Below are 22,432 nucleotides of genomic sequence, written 5' to 3' on the forward strand. Positions count from 1 at the left end.
GACGCCTCCTACCAGCGGCTCGCCCAGCCCCACCCCTCCCTCCTCCCTCCATCTAAGACCAGCCAATCAGAGGAGGGGGCGGGACGGCGAAGGTCAGAAGTTGTCACATCACGAGGTGCGACAGGTTGAGGTGGAGCTGGTGACCCCCGACCCTCGAGGCTCCACCCCCAAGACGGGCATCATTCGCCAAACCATCAAATACTCTGAGACGGATCTGGACGCCGTGCCACTGCGGTGCTACAGGGAGACCGACCTGGACGAGGTGATCTGATTTAATCCGATCTGATTCTATCTAGTTCGTCTCATCTGGTTTTGTAATGTCTTAATGTTCACGTATATCAAATATTGATTATTGTTGTGTAGGTGATGCGGGCGGAGGCAGAGGCAGCCGAGGAGGCAGAGGCGGACTCTGCCTTTGGGAGTAACCGCAGCGTCCTGGGAAACTCCAGCTTCAGCCCTGCCGACGCCTCTCCGAAACCTCGAACAGGTGGGGGGAAGGAGGAGGAAGAGGAGGAGGACGAGGAGGAAGAGGAAGACGAGGACGAGGAAGGAGTAGTGAGCTGGGCCAGTGTACGAATGCTGGGAGACAGACAGAGACAGAGAGCCACCAAGGAGGAGGACGAGGTGTTTGGTCTGCTGCTGAAGGGGTGAGAGTGTTTACATTTAGTCAAATTGTCTCCATTAAAGTATCTGAATCAGCTGTTAGCAGTGTAGCTATCACTGGACCACAGTGATACTGAAGGAAACGTCTGTTCTGCAGTTATAAGGAGTGTCTTTTTCCCCCACACACCCACTTCCATTCTCCTCCGGCTCCCCTCGCAGTTTGAAAACATCTGCATCCAAGTATACAGGAATAAAATATTTACAGATGTTATAAACATTCTTTGACACTCGAGGCTAAAGAAAACACTGCCTGCTTCACACAGACAGACTATCTGTTACAGCTCTACCACTAACAGTCAGGTAGTGAATATGTCCAAGACAGTCTTGTGTTAAAAACATGTTTGCAGTCCATTTATCATCAGTGTGATACCAGATATTTTGTACATTAACATTTACTGGTTTAATGGCTGTACTCCTCCATGCTGTGTCATATCAGTATATCCTGACTAGTGCAGGCTGTCTGAGTGGCAGGAAAATCGTCTCAAAGGTCCCACCAAAATCTTGTTGTTCAGGAGAAACTTTAGGCCTGAATGTTTCATGTCGATAACCTGCCTCACTGTCATGATCTAATTCTGTCTATCTGTATTCTGTAGCACACCCACATTACAGCCAGTTTGTACACTTCCTATCAAGCAGATTTAATCCAGTAGGTCAGGACAAATTTGCACATGAACAACCCTCTTTCAGGGTTCTGGACGACATGTCGGAAAACGTTTCGAAGGACAGGACATACGCATGTGCTTGATCTGCACCAGAGCCTTTAAAGTTTGGTGTTTGTTCACCTTTCAGGCCGTTGGATGCGTCGTCCAACTCACACGGTGGCCTTAAGTCTCCCATCTCCATCGGCAGCCCCCGCCGACCCTCTGAAAGCAACCTTGACTCCTTCAGCCGCCATTTTGAAAGCATCATGGAGTCTCACCGGGCCAAAGGCACCTCGTACAGCAGCCTAGACAGCGTTGACCTTCTGACCTCTGGATCCACGTCTGTGTTCACCTTCGACCTGCCCACCCTCACCCCAGAGATCCAGGTAGGAGAGCGAAGCTGAAAATACGAAGGATCGTATCGATACGTCCTGTATGATAGGAGGTAAGACTGATGTGTTTGTGTGTTCAGAGTCAGATCTGCGAGAGCGCCAAGCAGATCATAGAGCTGAGTTTTGCCCCGCTGGCCCACCCGGACCCGTCTGCCCCCTCAGAGACGTCTCGCTCCGAAATCACCCTCAGTGCCTCGGGGGCGGGGCTCCGAGGTGGCTCCAAAGACGACTCCGGCCCTCCAGTTCGATCCAAGTCTGAGAAAGAGTCGTGGCGTCGCTCCATCCTCAAAGATGGCTTCCGCAAGGCGAGCTCAGCCCCCTCGCTCCACAGCAGTCCCAGGTGAGTCAGAGCGGATGGTACAGGTCCAGACTAAGGACAGGAAGTGTTTGTTCTGGTTCCTGTTGTTCCTTTGTGGGTGACCCTTTAAGGCTATTTTCTCCATGCACCTTGGACCCTGATGGTCCCTGTTTTGTTTTCAAAATGGCAAATAAACTATTATTATATTGTCCTACTCAGGATATGAATTTCTATTAACATTAACATTCATTCAATATTCATGAGTAAATAAGCGATAAACGGTAATGAATAAATGTTTCACCGTAGGAATGGTTTCTTGGGGTTTTCAGCAGAACATGTAATTTTTGCCCCAGGGCTTCATAATGTGGTGCTGCCACCACGTGGTTGCTGAAGTGAGTTTTCAGTGATTTGAAGGAGAAATGTTCACTTGACTCCAGTTGAAAGTTGTCTTTGTTGCTGCTGTTGTTGTCTTCATCATCGCCCTGGAATCAGGATGATAAAGGACAGATTTTTTCTTTACTGTCTTTCATTGGCTGTAGTCGTTCCTCTTGTCCGTACCGTCTGTGAAGTGATCCCTTCCTCAGTGTCTCTATCAGGATCACTGTATGTGAAAGTCAAGACTTTATTTAAAATGTATCATAGACACAAACAATCAAATAAATAGTGACTCTGTGGAGGGACTGAAACCTGCTGCAGTAACAGAGATCAGCCACATGACGGCATCAGAGAGTCATGATGTGGTTACAGTTAATGTTCATTTTGTTCTGTGTGTGTGTGTGTGTGTGTGTGTGTCTGTCTGTCTTTGTGAGGGCCAAGAGTAAGAGTAAATAAGGGTTTAAATATTTTGGAAAGTGAAGATATTTTTGGAAAGACAGGAGGTTTTATTGAGTGAGGAGATTTGTTTTTGTCGTGTCTCTAAATCTTGAAATGGTTGTGACGGTTAAAACAATGAGGGTTCTCGCAAGTATTGAAGTACAAACGTGAGTGTGTGTGTGTTGTGTTTGTGTGTGTTTACATGCATGTGTGTGAGGATTTGACTGGACTGTACGCCCAGGCTGTGAGACAACACATGAGTTTAATTATAGTGTCTGACGTGTAGCTGAGCTGAACACACACACACACACACACACACACTGTCCTGTGTAGGTGGGTAAAGAGGGCGACACTGAGCGACCTTGTTTGAATCTGAATTTATTTAAACTGTTTCTGGTTTTGAGAGAAAAAGAGGAGAACAAACTGAAGCTCATTCACTTTTTCACGTTTTTAGCAGAGGGAGTTTTATGATAATGTGTAACAGAAAACTACAGCGTTTCATTCTGACTAAATGAGAGTTGATGATGAGAGACAAATTATTCAAAATCGTCTGTTTGACTCTAAATGGGACCATCATTTACTAAATGAACATCAAACTGCAGTGAAAAAGACTTGAAACTAGCAACTGAGTCCATGAACTCATGAGGAAAATGTTTGCTGAGGTCGTAAATCAAGAGAGAAGTCGGGTCGTTTTCTCATAGACTTCTATACAATCTGACTTCTTTTAGCAACCAGTGGAGTCGCCCCCTGCTGGCCATTAGAGAGAATGTGAAGTGATTGTGTAAGTTTTATTGGCGGTAGTTTAACAGCGATATAACAGGATCAGCTGTTAACCAGAGAAAGTGTTTTTCACAAAGTGGCAGTGGTGGAAGTGAGTACTAGTTAGTACTAGTAAAAGTAGTAATACCACTGAGTAAAAATACTTTGTTACAAATATTTGTAAAATACAATTGTATTTAAGTATAGTACTTGAGTAAATGTACTTAACGTGCTTAATGTTACTTTCCACCACTGCAGAGTGTCGAGTATGACTCTGATGAATTAGTGCAGTGGGAATAAACATTATACTGAATTTATCAAGTCAACAGGAATTTTACTAAAAAGTCATCAAAGAGGAACAATGAGAAATAAAGTGTTTGTAATGAAGAGCTGCTTCTCTGTGCACTTAGAAACAAAGGTTGTTTCGTCTGATCTGTAGTCTGTGTTCTGTTCCTCCGTCTCGTCCGTTCAGTCTGTTGTGTTGTTGTCATACCTGGTCCTTGGCAGCCAATCAGACCTGGCGCCCGGCCAGTCTACGGCTGCGGTAACCACGGCAACGGCAGATTAACTTCCTGGAGCGTGAGATGTCGGGGTTTAAAATAGACAAAGAGAGAAGTTGTGTCACGGTTCAGCACCTGGTTCTGACACTGACAGGAAGAGAGGCTGCAGGTCACATGACCAGCTGGAGGTCTGAACAGAGGAGGTTCTACACAGAACCAACACATGGCAGAATTACATGTGTAACCATGGTTCCATGAATTTCTGGCGTCACTGCCGGTCAGGAAGAATGAAACCGAACTCTCCACATCACGGACAGCTGATTTGTGTTGTTAGTCTTGGTAGTGAAGCGAGGCCCAGATCAGAGTCATTGTGATGTTACTGGACTTCTCTGGAAAAAGACCCTAACCCTAACCCATGAACACTTCAGACCGGGACCAGGATCAATAGATAGTTCACAGCCCTGTCAGAAGTGACCCTTTGGTAGACAGGGTGGCCTAACACACGGTGGTGTGTTAACGGCTGCACATGTGACAATAGTGATCCTAGTTTTCAACTGGAGGAGCAGGAGCTGGACATTTCAACCAGTTGTCATGACAACATGTCCCTTTAGTTATCCATTTCAACTTTTCACAGGTCAGCCCATCGAAGCTGGAAGGTTACGAGATACAAAAGATCAGCCTCACCCCAAAGTGTAATCCCGTTTGTGTCGATTCCCCCTAAAATATGTGGATATATTTTCTATATTCAAATTAGCTGAGCTACTCCACAATGTGTCAACATACAGTTTTAAGTAAGTCTTGAATATGAGTGTCTGTCTGTGGAGGTCCTGTCCCCATGTGGTCTTTTTGATCTGGTCTGTGACGTTTGGTGACCGGTTTTGGTTCCACATCCTCTCGTGTTCAGCTTCCAGCTCCACATGGTTACTTTTAACCAAACCACCAAACCATACCACATGGCGTGAGTCTCCGTCTGCAGAACCAGGACACCAAGCAGCTCTGCTTTTAGCTCTGCTTCAGTTTGTTCGTTTCAAACTGTGGGCCTTCAGTCGGTGCGTGATGGAGGGTTTGGTTCAGTTAAACTCTGCTGCTCTGCTATTACAGACCCTGTAAAGTCTGTATTTAACAATGAGTCGGCGTCTTATAATTCACTCCCCGTCTTTGTCAGTTCACCTCAGAAACCTTTGTTTAAAGCCGGAGAGAGAGAGCGTCTGCTGTTCTGTCTTCTGACATTCAGAGAGAGGACGACTTTGTGATTTCTTTTTGTCAGAAGATCCCTACAAGTACGTACGGAAACATCTGTAGGAGCTGCAGTCTGTGTGGAGATGATTGTTGAAGCCATGACGTCATCTTCTGGTTTTAAAGCACTTTCAGTCTTTTCAGACAAACAGCTGATTATTCAGCGTAGGACAGCATTTACCAAACAAAACAGAGAATTTCTCCAATTTGGTTGTATTTACAAGAAAACTATTTTATAAATACAAAGTCCATCTTTCATAATTATCTGGTCTTTATCTCGAAAGTATGAGATACTTTGTTTTCTCATAATTATGAGATTTTCCCACAAAAAATTTCAAACTGATCCATTGACAACAAAAAGATCAAATTCCAAACAGTAACACTGGATAACTTGCTGCAGCATTTCCTGCCAATGCAGCCTTGTGTGCTGGGATGGCGGACTCCGCCACTACCGATGAAAACTGCTATATAGAGAGATAATTACTGAATGCAAATGAAATGGCAGACCTTATATAGTATTAAGAATAGGGTTTGATTTCTTGAAATAACTTACAACTTCAACCCATGGTTAGCTTTAATTTGGGGCTTTTGCCCAGTGTTAGCTTTAGCACTGAATACGTTTTACCCCTGGGTTTAGCTCATGATTAGCTTTATCTCAGGAATAGCTTTCACCCATTGTTAAGCTCAGACAGGAGTTAGCTTTTGAACTCCTGTCTGAGTTTAGCAAAGATCTTGTTTTATCCTTGTTTTAGCTGTAGCTGAAGGTCAGCTGAGTTAGCTGTAGCCCCTGTCTGTTTGTCAGTACAGTGCTCATTTATTATTAGAATAATTGACTGTTTTCAGATGAACGACAAGAAGCTCAATCTTGTTTTCAGGGAACATTTTCTTCTTCGTGTGTTTTTAACAGAAACTCTCAGCACGCGAACACATTCAGATATTTGAGGAATGAAATGAACACTCAGAAACTGCTGCTGGGAGCTTTCTGTGTTGGTCTGGAGGAGTTCAGTGTTTTCCTTTGGCCTCGGTCCACTCCCTCCACTGGGTGTGGACGCAGAGAATTCAAATTCAAACACAAACTGTATTGTTTCCTGTTGAAAACAAATCGAACCCAAAGTTTCCTGAAAGCAAAGAGAGAGATTCAAAACAGGATCACAAAACAACAGCTTCTTCTTCTTCTTCTTCTTCTTCTTCTTCTCATGTAATGAGACTCCTCCCAACACACACACACACACACACACACACACACACACACACACGCGCGCACACACACTTTTATCAGCCTATAGAGGGAAATTCCAGATGGATTCATTCAGCCAGCGTTTCGCTTTGGAAAGCGAGACCGCCCACTCCTGTCAGAAAACTAGAGACACTCCCTGAACACAAACTCTCAAATCCTTTCAGTAAAACTACCCCCCCGTCTCTCTCTCTGTGGATCTTTCTGTTGTCTGGGTGCTGTGACCTCTGACCTCTGACCCCTGACCTGCTTACTCTCGGCTGTTGATGCTGCTGGTTTAGGAATTGAAGCGTGTAGACGTTCCTATAGTGTCTGAATACTATTATTATTACTACTACTGCTACTAGTAATGATAGTATTTAGTCGCTAAATTTAGCTCATTTTGTAAAGTTCAGTTTAGCTGTAAATAGAGTGGAGTTGGATTAAATTATGTCAGATTGTTTTTAGATGAAGTGTCGGGTTTCTTTAGTATTGTTAGTGTGACAAAACAAAGACATTACAATGCAACATGTTAATGAAATGTTAGGATTTATTCTGAAAATGACATTGTTTGCGTTTATATTTACAAATATTTGTTAACGATTTGTCCTTCACGTAAACAAAGAGATGAAATGTGCTTCATAGAAAGACATGAAGAAATGGCAACATTAAAATCAGAGCGGACCAATAAAAGATCTGTTTACTGATTTAATGAATAAACAGTGAATACGTAACGGTTGGTGCTGTAGGTGAGGTGAAACACTGTAAAAGTACCTTTGAAAAGACTCATTTTGAGTTTTGTAAACAAGGTTTGGAGTGTTTCAGTGTTGTAGTTCAGGTTTTCTTCTCCTGAAGTCATAAATGAAGGACTCCTGAAGTGAACTGTCTCCATGTTTGTCGGAGGAGAACTGAGGTTTATTGAGCTGCTAGAAAAGTGTCAGATGAAAACTTCCAGGAAGGTCGATGGAGTGAAAGGAAGGTAAGAAGAGACAAAGAGAGGAAGAGGGGAAGGAGAGGACAGAGGGAGGAGGAGGATAAGGAGGAGGAGGAGGAGGAGGAGGAGGAGGGGCGTCCCGGGTCAAACTAGGGAGGAAACACATACCTCCTCCCCCCCTCAGTCGAGGAAAATAACCCAGCTGATGGATGAGAGGGGAGGGAGGAGAACGAGAGAAAGTTGTGCCGTGAAGTTGTTGAGAGAAAAGCCGGCGTTGAGATTTTTAAAGTGAGGAGGAAACCGAGAAGAGGAGGAGGAGGAGGAGGAAGGAACTGACAGAGCAGCGAGGAGCAAACCTGAAGCAGCCGAAGGAGGAGGACGAACACCAGACGGATTAGAGAGGAGGAGACGCTGCTGCTGCTGGAGGGAAACACTGTGAATGAAACACAAAGACAGATACACTGAGTCGTGTTGTTATGATGTCATCAGATTAACGTCTGGATGATGTCACTCGGTTGCTCCCGGTAACGCCTCCTCTCGACTCAGAGGTGTCGATGTGGATGTCGGTGGATTGGCGGCTGCTCTCGGCCGCTGACAGCGCAGGCTGGGTGTGAGAGTGGGCGGGGCCGCGCCGACATGGCCAGCTACCTGTTGTGCTGGGGGGGCGGGGCTCTGGAGGACAGGTACCTGTACGCCCCTCCCTACCCGGCCGTGTACAGGTGAGTCTGCTGTTATTTTCGTTAGTCAGCGGTGGAGTTTGTCGCTGTTTGTATTTATTAAGTAAGTTGCCCTTTAAAAAACCACAGATCTGTTCGGAGCTCACAGTGTGAAGCTAGTCAGCGCTCTCTGGTGGACGGACGCTGTCATGGAGACTTGATGTCTCTCTGGTGACGAGTCACACTCGGTCACACTGATTCATTGTGTCTGTCTGATTTGGGTTATTACAAGTCAGAGAGTCCAGTTCGACATGATGGATGTGATGCGGTCTGATTGATCCTGTCTGTCTGTCTGCCTGCCTCTCTGTCTCTCTGTCTCTCTGCCTGCCTGTCTGCCTGTCTGCCTGTCTGCCTGCCTCTCTGTCTGTCTGCCTGTCTGCTTGCCTGCCTGTCTGTCTGTCTCTCTGTCTACCAGCCTGCCTGCCTGCCTGCCTGCCTGTCTCTCTGTCTGTCTGCCTGCCTGTCTGTCTCTCAGTTGACATCATTTGGTCTCCTGAAGAACAGCACCAGAATCTGAGACATGTGGAGCGTCTCCTGTGTGTGTGTCCCTCCAGTTGACAGTGCAGCTGTGGTGGAGGTTGTTAGGTGCTCTTCAGGGTGCTGCCCGACCAAACCAAACGCAGTAAAACCATGAACAAGTATTAAAACAGTCATACCAACATGTAGAAATACAGCTCCACAGCTAAAACAAGAGAGACATATCAACTGAGCGCGAGCTGGGGAGACAGCCGCTGCTCGCCCCCGGAGCTCTTTTTGTAATTGAATAACATCAGATTTGATGAACGGACATCTGAGTTATTCCACGTAACGAAGACGAAGAAGGTTTAAACACTTTATTCTCATCTTCAGTGTTTCAGTACTCTCTGCTCTCTGCGACACACTTTAAAACTACAGCTTGAAAACTATCATGTTAAAACATCAAACAATCAGTCAGAATAAGACAGACTTACTGAGCTAAACATGATTCATTCATCGGAGCAACAGAGTGTCCCTGCTGGCCAACAGAATCAGTGACTGCACATCTGCAGCCATTTTTCTCTCTAATGATGCAGGGACCAGCTTCCTGCTTTGACTACGTTTAACTGTAATACTTCCTGATTATACTTACAGAAGTAACAACTCTTGTAACAGAGTATTTTCACAGTGTGGTATTAGTACTTTTACTTAAGTAAAGGAACTGGATACTTCACTGCTGATTTCCCAGGAAGGTGAAACACCTGATGACCTTAACATGACCCTTTAATGACTGACATTGTCAGGCACGCTTACAAGCACGTGGGGGCAATACACAGTGCTGAGTACCATTTTGAGTTGCTGAAATGGAATTTGAGCAAAATGGACGAGCCTGCCGCATCATTTTTTCACTTTGATTTTCGGGGTGTCTTTGAATTCTGCCCTCTGTAGGTTGATAATTTTCATTTCCATCAAACGATGTGGCATCCTTTAGTTTCTAACACATTACACAGTCCATATCTGTATAGATATCCAGCATGATTGTTTTCCCATTGAGATCTGATGTGTTTTCAAAGTGTTCCTTTAATTTTTTTGACATACATATGACATACACACATACATATATACACATATATGGATGTGTGTGTGTGTAGCTTGTTCTTGTATCAGATGGCGTCTACGTGTATTTTCAGCAGGTGGAGGAGACGGAGAGAGACAGTTTTATGAGGACACAGGTTGGGTACGATTGTATTCGATGATGCTGTCTGGAGTTAAATAAGTAACTGTTGAATCACCAGCTTTCTAGCAGAGATGTCTTTCCTGTTTCTGGTAGCTAAATTAAGTCGTTAAGAGAGTGAGCTGTTGATGTCATTAGCATGTTTGTTAGCCTTAGCATGCTAGCTTTTCAGAAATAGTCACACAAGGACAGACAGTATTAACAGTATTACATTTATTTATAGTGTCTAACGGAGTCTGTCTGCTGTCTGCTGCTGACGTCGTCTTCATCACAAACACTGAGACCGAAGCAGACAGGAAGTGTGCCGCAAAACCAAAACTAGCAGCTAAAAGAGCCTGAAGAGCTCCGAACAGCTGCAGAGATGGTTTGGTCATATAAAAATATTTATATAATATTATTATAGTGCAGCTTTTAGAAAATAGGACTGTAAGTCTGGAATATTTCCTATCTACCTTTTGTCCCATGATTGTGTTCAGCTCTGACTACAGTCTGATTCTGGCGTGAACTCTGGTGAATTCTTGGAATATTTGGATTAGTTTTAGCATGAAAGCCTCAGATATTGGTATTGGCCTTTGAAACCCGAACGTCTGTCCAGAAACTGTTCTCTCCTCTGCTCTGGTTTAACTGCCACCCCCCGCTCCACAGAGAGGTCAGAGGTCAGACGGTAGAGACTCAGTGTCCTATACTGACTGAGAGAAGAACCTCAGCACCCTGTGACACATCTGTCACATCTCATTACTGACCTGCAGTCAGTAAAGCTAAAGTGGTCATGTTACCTGTCATAGAGAGCAGAGGGGTTGCAGCACGGTTGCCCTCCATAATGCAGTTGCACAGTTCACACTTACACTAGCTCAAGAACATGTAAGTTATTTGTCCAACTTCCTTCATGTTGTCTTCACTCTCAACAATCTCTACCAGCATCAAAGAAAACACAAGCAGAAGCCAACACAGTCCCTCGACGTGGAAGTATCGTGTTTTAACTTCTCTAATCGTGGCTTCTGATGACGCACACAAGTCACAAGTGATGTTCGATGCAACCGTGCAGTCCTTCGACCCTTTTAGCTTTCTGTATGTCGGCATCTTTAATCTGCAATGAGAGGAAGATTTAAGGAGGAGAGCTGGAACAAAGCAGCGATGTGTTCAGGGAGGAATCAGCATCTGACCTTTACTGAGCATCCATTGATCTGTCGACGTCACGTGACCCTCAGGCTGACCCGCGGATCCTCCTGATGGAGCCGCTCCTGGAGTCTTTCTGGGTTTGGTTCGGTTTTAGTGTTAAACTGCCTGAACTCGTTGATCTGACTCAGCAGTAACACGGCTCTGCTCGGAGGCTTCGCTCTGCGTCACTTCAAACAGAATCCGTAATGAACTTTCCTGTGTTTTTTAGTGAGTCCAGACCTTTCTGCTGAGTTTAGTCCCTGCAGGCAGAGGGTCTCCTCTGCAGTTTGGAGGAAGTTTGCTGTTTTGACTTTCCTACTGAGCATCCATTATACATCAAGCACTGGTTTCACAGTGAGGCCTGAGTGGAACATGTGAAGACTGAACTCAGTTTACCACCTTCTGCTTTCTTACAAAACACACACTGGATATCAAAGTCGTGTTGATGTATCAGTTATGAGAGATTTGTATTTCGTTTGACCATTAAGGAATGATTAGAACTTTTCCTGTGGCATGAGACAGCTGACAGTAAATTCACATCAGTCAGGTTGAACAGTGTTGCTAGCAAACAGCTGTAATAAACACTCCCAAGAAAAACCACAGCGTCAGACGTTTGACTCAACGCTTAAAATGTATGTTGACATTGAACCGACAAAGACCTCGAGTGGACGAGTGAACTATGACTCTGACTGTCAGAAGACAGAGGGACTGAAACCTCTGAGGGAGGGGGGATGGATGATAGATGGATGGATGGATGATGGATGGATGGATGGATGGATGATGGATGGATGGATGGATGATGGATGGCTGATTTATGGATACTGGCTGGATGGATGATGATGGATGATGGATGATGGATGGATGGATGATAGATGGATGATGGATGGATGGATGGATGGATGGATGGATGATAGATGGATGATGGATGGATGGATGGATGGATGATGATAGAGGATGGATGGATGGATGATGGATGGATGATGGATGGATGATAGATGGATGATGGATGGATGATAGATGGATGATGGATGGATGATGGATGGATGATTTATGGATACTGGCTGGATGGATGATGGATGGATAAATGATGGATGGATGATGGATAAATGATGGGTGGATAATAGATGATGGATGGATGGATGATGGATTAATGGATGGATGGATGGATGATTTATGGATACTGGCTGGATGGATGGATGGATGATGATGGATGGATGGATAATGGATGGATGGATGATGGATGGATGATAGATGATGGATGGATGATTTATGGATACTGGCTGGATGGATGGATGGATAAATAATGGATGGATGGATGATGGATAAATGATGGATGGATGATGGATTAATGGATGGATGGATGGATGGATGACTGATTTATGGATACTGGCTGGATTGATGGATGGATGGATAATGGATGGATGATAGATGATGGATGGATGGATGATGGATGGATGACTTATGGATACTGGCTGGATGGATGGATGGATGATGGATAAATGATGGATGGATGATGGGTGGATGATGGATTAATGGATGGATGGATGGATGATTTATGGATACTGGATGGATGGATGATGATAGATGATGGATGGATGGATGGATGGATGGATGATGGATGGATAATAGATGATGGATGATGGATTAATGGATGGATGGATGATTTATGGATACTGGCTGGATGGATGATGGATGGATGGATGGATGATGGATAAATGATGGATGGATGATGGGTGGATAATAGATGATGGATTAATGGATGGATGGATGGATGGATGATTTATGGATACTGGCTGGATGGATGGATGGATGGATGATGATAGATGATGGATGATGGATGGATAATAGATGATGGATGATGGATTAATGGATGGATGGATGGATGATTTATGGATACTGGCTGGATGATGGATGGATGGATGGATCGATGGATGGATGATGATAGATGATGGATGGATGGATGATTTATGGATACTGGCTGGATGGATGATGATGGATGGATGGATGGATGATGATGGATGATGGATGGATAATAGATGATAGATGATGGATTAATGGATGGATGGATGGATGATTTATGGATGGATGGATGATGGATGGATGATGATAGATGATGGATCGATGGATCCAAATGTGGATTCATCCGCTGCTGAAAATAGTCCCAACACTGTAGTCTTCCTTTGATAAAGACTACAGTGAGCAGCTGTTTGAGGAAATGACTGAAGTTACTGGACCAACAGAACGCAGCCTGTGATCAGTCACGTTCAGTGTGTTGGTGGTTTCAGACGGGATGAATGAAAGCTGTCTGACACACCCTGGAAAATAACAGTCTGTCTGTCTCTTACTCTGTCTTCTGTCTCTCTCTATATTTGTTCCTTTTTCCTGTCTTTCCCTTTCGGCCTCTGACATTCTTTCTCTTCTCTTCTGGTTTCTCTCTCTGCTGCTCAGTGACTCATTGTTTTAAGCCTCTCTCTCTCCGGTGAGACGGCTGGTGGATCGAACCAATCTCAGCCCAGAGACGGGGATGTTCACGGTCCTTTATTTAGTTGTAGATCCTTTGTTTCTTTGGTAAAAATGAATGAGGCATTTTGGAGAATTTGGTTCATGTTTTTGTATTTTTCTGTGCTGGAGGTGGTATGAGTGTTTTTACTGTTTGGTGTTTTGGACATTTGCACTCACTGCCAGTAACGGGGCTTAATGTGGTTACGGTGACGTCATATGTGATGGATGGAGGAGATGGGAAAGATTCCTGATTCACGACTTGTGAGTGTTCACATCATCAGACCACTCAAGATGGTTGTATTGAGGGATGAAACACTGACAATATAACACCACATTCATGTATTAAGGGTTTCATTATTTTGAATGACAGACTTTGCCCAATGTGAGGCGTCCATGTTTTATTGATTTTCAGGCACTTCTGTATATTCTCATGTCATCAGATTTATTGAAGCTTATGGAGTTTCCCAGTCTAGTAGTTACTACAGTATTTACAAGGCTGGTAATAACAATAACTTGGATATGACATGAAAGCTGCATGACTAGTATGTAATATATGGCACATGTGCACTTGGTTGGTGTGTTTTGGGTAGCAGGAGGTACAACAGACAACTTACTGTCAGAAAACGCGAATCCCTCCAACGCAGTTTGTTGGCACTTAGTTCTAGAAAACTTCAACATTCCTGCTGACTTCAAGTGATTATTGTAGCTGTTGTTTAATAATTAATTAATTAATTATAAAGTACTTGTCAGTCTCATGTCAGGACTCAGGAGGATGTGGTTAACCTAGCTTAGCATAATGACTTGAAGCAGGGGGAAACAGCTAGCCTGGCTCCCTCCAAAGTTAAATAACAGCTACCAACACCTCTGAAGCTCACTAATGAACACGTTACATCTGTGTGTCCATCCGCCCAGTGCTTCGGTGTAGCATCTCCGGCTATCGTGTCATATTAGGAGGGGGTCTGTGATTTCTTGGTGACCCTCTGTGATAAACTAATAACTGTAAATCACTAAAAATCCCCAGCGATGACGTCCAAACTGTTCATTCACTGTCAGTTTACAATACCAATCAAATAATTAACCACCCAACGTCAACGGAATAACTGCAGATTATTTTCCAGATACTTTCATAAGCAAATGCAGAATGGTGGATGTTTCAGTCAATCCGTACTGAGAACTTTTCTATACTTCTAGTTCTAATTCTGGTGGACTAATTCTAGAAATGGGACACAATATTATTTAGTTTTGTAAGTGGAATAAAAGAAGCAGCAGACACCGTTTATTGGGTCAGATAATCCACACTCTGTCTGTTCTAAACTCGGCTGTTGGATCTGTGGAAGCTGCAGTCAGAGAGGGGCCGGCCCTCGATGGCTGCTGGGTAAAGAACATAAAAAAACAAGAATTTCCTGGCGTCCTGTTGAGAGAAGTTCCCCGGCTGCTGGTGAAGAGGTTATTTCTGTCCTGGATGAATGAGTTGTGTTGGTGGAGGAAGGACTCGCCGACAGAAACATCCGGACTCACGTTCACTCGGTTCTCTCTACGACACACCAGCGTGCACTCACTTTCTGGATCATATGTATGTTTTGGGTGTTTGAATGAGTTTCATTCCTTTGAACAGGAACAGTGTTGGTGTCGCCTCCTGTGAGCGCTGCAGAGCTGCTCGGTCAAAGTACAAAATCCCGTCCCTCATGTTTCTGATTGTCTGCAGAAGGGAAAGGAGGAGATATTTATTCACTGATGTGATCCTGTGTGCTGGACAGTCAGTTACATGCTGTGGCGCCCCCTAGAGGCAGCAGGACAGTCTTTTAATAGAAGATTTTTGCCTTTAACATCAAGAACTAGCCAGAATTGTTGCCCACATCTCCGGTTGTTTCAGCGATCCAAATAAGTCTGCAAATCATCGGCTTTGGAAAAACAGTGGAGCCAATCAGAGCGCTGCAGTAAAAGTATGTAAAATGGAAAAGAATAGAAACAAAGATAGAAACTATACAAGAGCAATGAAACAAGCTTACATAAAGTGTTAAGCAGAACAAAGCGAGGAACAGCAGTGAGAGAGCTGCTGCAGCCGGCGGCCTGAAGTAAGAATCGATAATGAAAATAATCATTAATCGATAACCCTGATGACATCACTGTGACATCATCAGGGTTATTTTCTCCTCCAGTGACACAGAAGACGTTAAACAACTGAGTAACCTCTAAACTGACCTTTAGGTGTCCCTCTTTAAGAACTCCTCTTATAATAAAGCTCCCATGAACACGTCTTTCATCACGTTTACCTGAAACACCTGAAACACCTGAAACACCTGACCCAGTCTGATCCAGTCTGATCCTCTGAATCCACTGAAGGGAAGTTAGAGTTCATTAAGGGAAGTAGATGGAGACCACACTGTGGTTCAACCACTTCCCACTTTCTGACTCTCCTTCACATCTCTGACTTCATTTCCTCCTCATGGTCCAGTTTACTGTTTGAAAAAGTGGGTTTATTAAAAGGGAGGCTGCGATGAAGAACGGCTGATGGAGAACGGACTCATTTCCACAACAACACAGAGGTGCGTTAAATTAGAAATAATTCTCCTCGGCTCGGCTGAAGTGAGAGTAAATGAAACTGTATTGATCCCTGAGGGGACGCTGGTCGATGCAGCAGCAAACACTGCAGTTATAAATAGGCTGCAGTCTGTGAGGCTGGGAGAGGAAAGATAACCACCTCCAGCTACAACGTGTTTACATGGAAATGAATGAATGAAAAGTGCTAAATATATGAAGTTTACATGTGACACTGAAGCTGAGCATGTCATTAGAATCTGACTGGATGTGATGATCTGAGCTGGCTGGTTACTGTTTGTCTGTTGAGTGTATCTCAGAGTGAGGGAGCGTTGTGAGGGTGGGAGGAACAGCTGCTAACAAAATCACTTGTTCAACGGCACATACTAACAGCAGATAACAAGCTGGACAGAAAACCTGAACCTCTGAACTGATCAATTCTCTCAACGGTATTCTCTTGTCACAGATATCAGCGTCAGTGTCTGTCAGCTGATCAGTAACAGTGAATATGAAATATAAGAAACAGTGTCTCCATTACACAGTTTATTTTTACACTGAAAAATGTCCCAAATACAACAGATCTGGGTCACGACCACCACGTTTGAGTCTGCAGCCACGCTAGCAGCTCTGTGAGGCTGTACCTACTTTGAGCTAAATGCTAACATTAGTGTGCTAACACGCTCACAATGGCAATGCTGATGTTCAGTGTGTTAGCATGCTAATAGTAGCTAATTAGCAGTAAACAAAGTACAGCTGAGGCTGATGAATGTCATGAGTTGTGCAGGTGTTTGCTCATGAACCAGTGAGATGACACTGCAGGACGTGCTGTTGTCAGATGGTTTCAACGCTGGTGTGAATCTAACTTCCTGCTAATCAATGCTGAAAAAAACAACAAGCTTATTTCAAACCCTCCATCACTTTCACTCTGTGACCAGTCAACTGTTAAAGTATCTAGGAACATACACGGATGGCAAGTTGGGTTTGATGGACAGTGCTGATTCTGTATGTAGGAAAGCCTGTCAGACAGTTGTTAATGAGGAAAGTGAATGGGCTTTGGTGTGTGTGTGTGTGTGTGTGTGTGTGTGTGTGTGTGTGTGTGTGTGTGTGGAGAGTATTCTTGTGTTTAAAACATGGACACTTGACACGCTGGCCAGGATCAGAACAGCAGGAAACATAGTAGGCTGCTAACAAAAGTCAGTGGTTGACCTTTACAGTACAGCTGTACATAGGAAGGCTTTGTCCATCACTGCTGACACTAAACAGCCCCTCCCCTCAGGGAAACGCTACAGAGGCAAACTAAAAGATCTACAAGGGACCTTTTGTTCCTCCTGCAATAAATTCCATGAACGAGCAGCAGTAAAAAAAGTGATTTAGCCTTGGCTGGACAATAAAGTCGTATTCTATTCTCTTCTAAACATGTCGACCTGATGGTGGCGCTGATGAAGAGTCAGAGGATCACCAGAGTTATGACAGTTCATCCTGAGGGGACCATGAAGGTCTGAACTAGAGCTTGTTTTTAGCGAAAGCTAAGCTGATCTCGATTGTTTTCTTCTTCTTATTTCCACTTGGGATGAATATGTGTTGAGTTTTTACCACCAGGGTTCCCATCATGCTTTGGGAGGTGGAAATAAGATGGGGTGTGGGTTAGAGCTACACCTGAGCCCCGTGTTTTTATCCAGAAGTTAGATCATTTTGTAAAAATATTTGACTGCTAAATCTGCATCATGAATAGCCACGCTGTATTTAGCTGCCAGCAGTTCCTGTTTGCACTGTAACCATGGAAACAGACAACAGTCAGTGGATTACTGCTGACACTGCAGAAAACGATGATGCAACACGTGAAGTGAATACGGGTGTCAGTTTGGGGTTAAAACAATGAAGTGACCAACGTGTTTGTAAAAACTACTCTGTTTGATATACAGTTTAAACTCCGACCATCTGCCTGTGACATGAACACAGAACCGATTGTTCTACCTCCTCACACTCACCTGAAGTGTGCTTCGTTGGTTACGGTGAGGAGAAGGGCTTCACTGCCTCCGATGTCAGCTTTGAAAATTAAGATGGTTGATGGTGGATCTTCTTTAAGTGTTCAAAGTCATTATTTTGCTCACAGGTGGCTGTGTGAGGCTGTGATCCGCGGTTCTGGTTCTTACCTGTCATTGCAGTCATATCCAGTCATTACCTGTATCATTGAAAAAGGCTCTCAGCTGTTCTAGCATCTGGTTGTTTGGGCATATTTCCTATTAACTTCTCAACCGTCACTACAATTATAACCTATAAACCTCTATGACAATAAGTGGAAAGCTTTTAATGTGAAGCAGCAGGAAAGGTTCGGTTTGCCTCAGCAAAGACGTGTTTTAAGACAAAATACTCTCTAATCACCGGATTAAAATTAAATCAACTTCAAATATCAAGAATCTGTTAATAAGTAAATATGTTTTGCTTCAAAAATTTAACTACTGGACACGAGATGAAAAGTCCTCAGGTCTCAGTGTTTGTGACCTGGAGGCTTCAGGTTTCCACATCACACATTTCATGCATTTCATACTGAATCCTGATTGGCTCCAAGCTAGTTGTTCCTGCTGGTACGTCCAGGTGTTAAACTCAGATTTGAGGTGCGCTCAGAGAAACATCACAGTGAAGGAACAAGAAGAAAAACATACAGTATGTTGAGCTGTGATACGGCTGAGAGCGACCAGAGCGCCTGAAAGTACAAACAGGAACTAAACTGCAACCACAGAGACTCAGGTCGAAGCTCCAACAGGTCTGAGAGCTGAACACAGAGAGACGGGGGCGGGTGGTCAGCTCTGATACCTAGCAGGACCACAGCAGCTTGGCTCGGCATGGCGAGTCCATGGAAAAACCCTCTAATTCTGATAAACCACACTAATAACACAGGTCAGCAGCAGAGGTTTCCTTCTCCACCCGTCATGCAAAACAAATGAACTCCATTCAACTGAGACATAATGCTCCTTATTAAAAGCTAAACATATGTGATGACTGAGGACAATAACAACAGGGTGTGTTCATGACAGGCTTTAGTTTAAAGGAGGAACTCTTGACAACAGGAACCAGAGACAAAAAAGGGACCTGAAAGTCCTGAAGTGACTTGTGTGTTTGTGTTGTCAGGGAGCGTCCGGTGAACCGCCCCCCCGAGCTGCTGTACCCACAGGCCGACGTGGCGGAGCGGCTGGCGCTCGGCGGCAGCGACGACGCGCTGGCCAACGGCACGAAGGCCGACCTGCAGGCGGCCAAACGTCTCGCCAAACGCCTCTACAACCTGGACGGCTTCAGGAAGTCTGACGTGGCTCGACACCTCGGCAAGAAGTCAGTGTGTGTTTGAAGTCCTCATTACATATTCAGTGTGTCCCGTTCAAGCATTCTGATTGGTTGTATCTCCTCTTCTGTGTCTGTCTGCAGTAATGAGTTCAGTCAGATGGTCGCAGAGGAATATCTCGGTAACTTTAACTTCACCGGACTGACCATCGATCAGGCGCTCAGGTCAGTTCTCCTCCTCGTCTCTGTTGGTTTGTGAGCAGCATGAAACTGGCTCCATTAATAAACACACATTATATAATAACCACAGACTGGACTGAGCCGGACGCCGAAGCTGCAAGAAGCTGAAGGAGAGAAGTCAACTACGACTCCCAGGGTGCATTTCACTAACAAACAGCCAATCACAGAGCTTCCTGACAGTTTGTGTCTTTTGTCTTCAGGACGTTTCTCATGCAGTTTGCTCTGATGGGAGAAACTCAGGAGAGAGAGAGAGTCCTCGCTCAGTTCTCCAGGAGATACAGACAGAGTAACCCAGAGAGTGAGACAACTGAAGGTACCTGTCTGTCTGTCTGTCTGTCTGTCTGTCTGTCTGTCTGAGATACAGACAGAGTAACCCAGAGAGTGAGACAACTGAAGGTACCTGTCTGTCTGTCTGTCTGTCTGTCTGTCTGTCTGTCTGTCTGTCTGTCTGAGATACAGACAGAGTAACCCAGAGAGTGAGACAACTGAAGGTACCTGTCTGTCTGTCTGTCTGTCTGAGGTACAGACAGAGTAACCCAGAGAGTGAGACAACTGAAGGAACCTGTCTGTCTGTCTGTCTGTCTGTCTGTCTGTCTGTCTGTCTGTCTGTCTGTGTGTGTGTGTGTCTGTGTGTCTGTCTGTCTGTCTGTCTGTCTGTCTGAGATACAGACAGAGTAACCCAGAGAGTGAGACAACTAAAGGTACCTGTCTGTCTGTCTGTCTGTCTGTCTGTCTGTGTGTGTGTGTGTGTGTGTCTGTCTGTCTGTCTGTCTGTCTGTCTGTCTGTCTGTCTGAGATACAGACAGAGTAACCCAGAGAGTGAGACAACTAAAGGTACCTGTCTGTCTGTCTGTCTGTCTGTCTGAGATACAGACAGAGTAACCCAGAGAGTGAGACAACTGAAGGTACCTGTCTGTCTGTCTGTCTGTCTGTCTGCCTGAGATACAGACAGAGTAACCCAGAGAGTGAGACAACTGAAGGTACCTGTCTGTCTGTCTGTCTGTCTGTCTGTCTGTCTGAGATACAGACAGAGTAACCCAGAGAGTGACACAACTGAAGGTACCTGTCTGTCTGTCTGTGTGTCTGTCTGAGATACAGACAGAGTAACCCAGAGAGTGAGACAACTGAAGGTACCTGTCTGTCTGTCTGTCTGTGTGTCTGTCTGAGATACAGACAGAGTAACCCAGAGAGTGAGACAACTGAAGGTACCTGTCTGTCTGTCTGTCTGTCTGAGATACAGACAGAGTAACCCAGAGAGTGAGACAACTGAAGGTACCTGTCTGTCTGTCTGTCTGTCTGTCTGTCTGCCTGCCTGAGATACAGACAGAGTAACCCAGAGAGTGAGACAACTGAAGGTACCTGTCTGTCTGTCTGTCTGTCTGTCTGTCTGAGATACAGACAGAGTAACCCAGAGAGTGAGACAACTGAAGGTACCCGTCTGTCTGTCTGTCTGTCTGTCTGTCTGTCTGTGTGTGTGTGTGTCTGTCTGTCTGTCTGTCTGTCTGTCTGTCTGTCTGAGATACAGACAGAGTAACCCAGAGAGTGAGACAACTGAAGGTACCTGTCTGTCTGTGTGTCTGTCTGTCTGTCTGTCTGAGATACAGACAGAGTAACCCAGAGAGTGAGACAACTGAAGGTACCTGTCTGTCTGTCTGTCTGTCTGAGATACAGACAGAGTAACCCAGAGAGTGAGACAACTGAAGGTACCTGTCTGTCTGTCTGTCTGTCTGTCTGTCTGTCTGTCTGTGTGTGTGTCTGTCTGTCTGTCTGTCTGTCTGTCTGAGATACAGACAGAGTAACCCAGAGAGTGAGACAACTGAAGGTACCTGTCTGTCTGTCTGTGTGTCTGTCTGTCTGTCTGTCTGAGATACAGACAGAGTAACCCAGAGAGTGAGACAACTGAAGGTACCCATCTGTCTGTCTCTCACCTGTATGTCTCTAATGTATCTGTCTCTTTCACCTGTCCGTCTCTAATGTATCTGTCTCTCTCACCTGTCTCCCACCTGTCTGTCTCTAATGTATCTGCCCCTTATGTATCTGTCTCTTTCACCTGTCTGTCTCTTATGTATCTGTCTCTCTCACCTGTCTCCCACCTGTCTGTCTCTAATGTATCTGTCTCTCTCACCTGTCTCCCACCTGTCTGTCTCTAATGTATCTGTCTCTCTCACCTGTCTCCCACCTATCTGTCTCTAATGTATCTGTCTCTCTCACCCGTCTGTCTCTAATGTATCTGTCTCTCTCACCTGTCTGCCACCTTTCTGTCTCTAATGTATCTGTCTCTCTCACCCGTCTGTCTCTAATGTATCTGTCTCTCTCACCTGTCTCCCACCTGTCTGTCTTTAATGTATCTGTCTCTCTCACCCGTCTGTCTCTAATGTATCTGTCTCTCTCACCTGTCTCCCACCTTTCTGTCTCTAATGTATCTGTCTCTCTCACCTGTCTCCCACCTATCTGTCTTTAATGTATCTGTCTCTCTCACCCGTCTGTCTCTAATGCATCTGTGTCTCTCCCCTGCCTGTCTGTCTCTCAGACAGTGTCCACACCCTGACCTGTGCCGTCATGTTGCTGAACACAGACCTTCATGGAAACGTGAGTCACATTTGATTTTCTCTGAGGCGTCTCTGTGAACCTTGCTGCTGTATCAAAGAGCCACTGACTCGTTCATATATATTTATTTGTATTTGTGTATATATATATATATATATATATATTTGTGAAGAAGACGTTAATGAAAACATTTTCATAGCAGTTTAAAAGTGTCTGTATTGATAACTGTGGGACAATATCCAGCAAACAACCAGGGAACATAAACATCTGGTACATCTGGATTCTGATCATTATATTTGTTCCTCTCCAGAACATG

At 44.7% G+C, this 22,432-nt stretch overlaps 1 protein-coding gene across 1 annotated transcript in view; it reads left to right on the plus strand.

Moving 5' to 3' along the window:
• The first annotated feature begins 366 nt into the window (after window positions 1–366).
• LOC139294092 (PH and SEC7 domain-containing protein 1-like) overlaps window positions 367–22,432 on the plus strand; it is a 34,961-nt gene continuing 12,895 nt past the window's right edge. The window contains exons 1-7 of the mRNA XM_070915876.1: window positions 367–647; window positions 1,453–1,690; window positions 1,777–2,036; window positions 19,183–19,380; window positions 19,474–19,554; window positions 19,770–19,882; window positions 22,100–22,158. Of these exons, the coding sequence (XP_070771977.1) occupies window positions 367–647; window positions 1,453–1,690; window positions 1,777–2,036; window positions 19,183–19,380; window positions 19,474–19,554; window positions 19,770–19,882; window positions 22,100–22,158 (1,230 nt within the window). The remainder of the gene's footprint in view (window positions 648–1,452; window positions 1,691–1,776; window positions 2,037–19,182; window positions 19,381–19,473; window positions 19,555–19,769; window positions 19,883–22,099; window positions 22,159–22,432) is intronic.

Source organism: Enoplosus armatus, chromosome 12 (genome assembly GCF_043641665.1).
Source record: "Enoplosus armatus isolate fEnoArm2 chromosome 12, fEnoArm2.hap1, whole genome shotgun sequence".
NCBI classification, from domain to species: Eukaryota; Metazoa; Chordata; class Actinopteri; order Centrarchiformes; family Enoplosidae; genus Enoplosus; species Enoplosus armatus.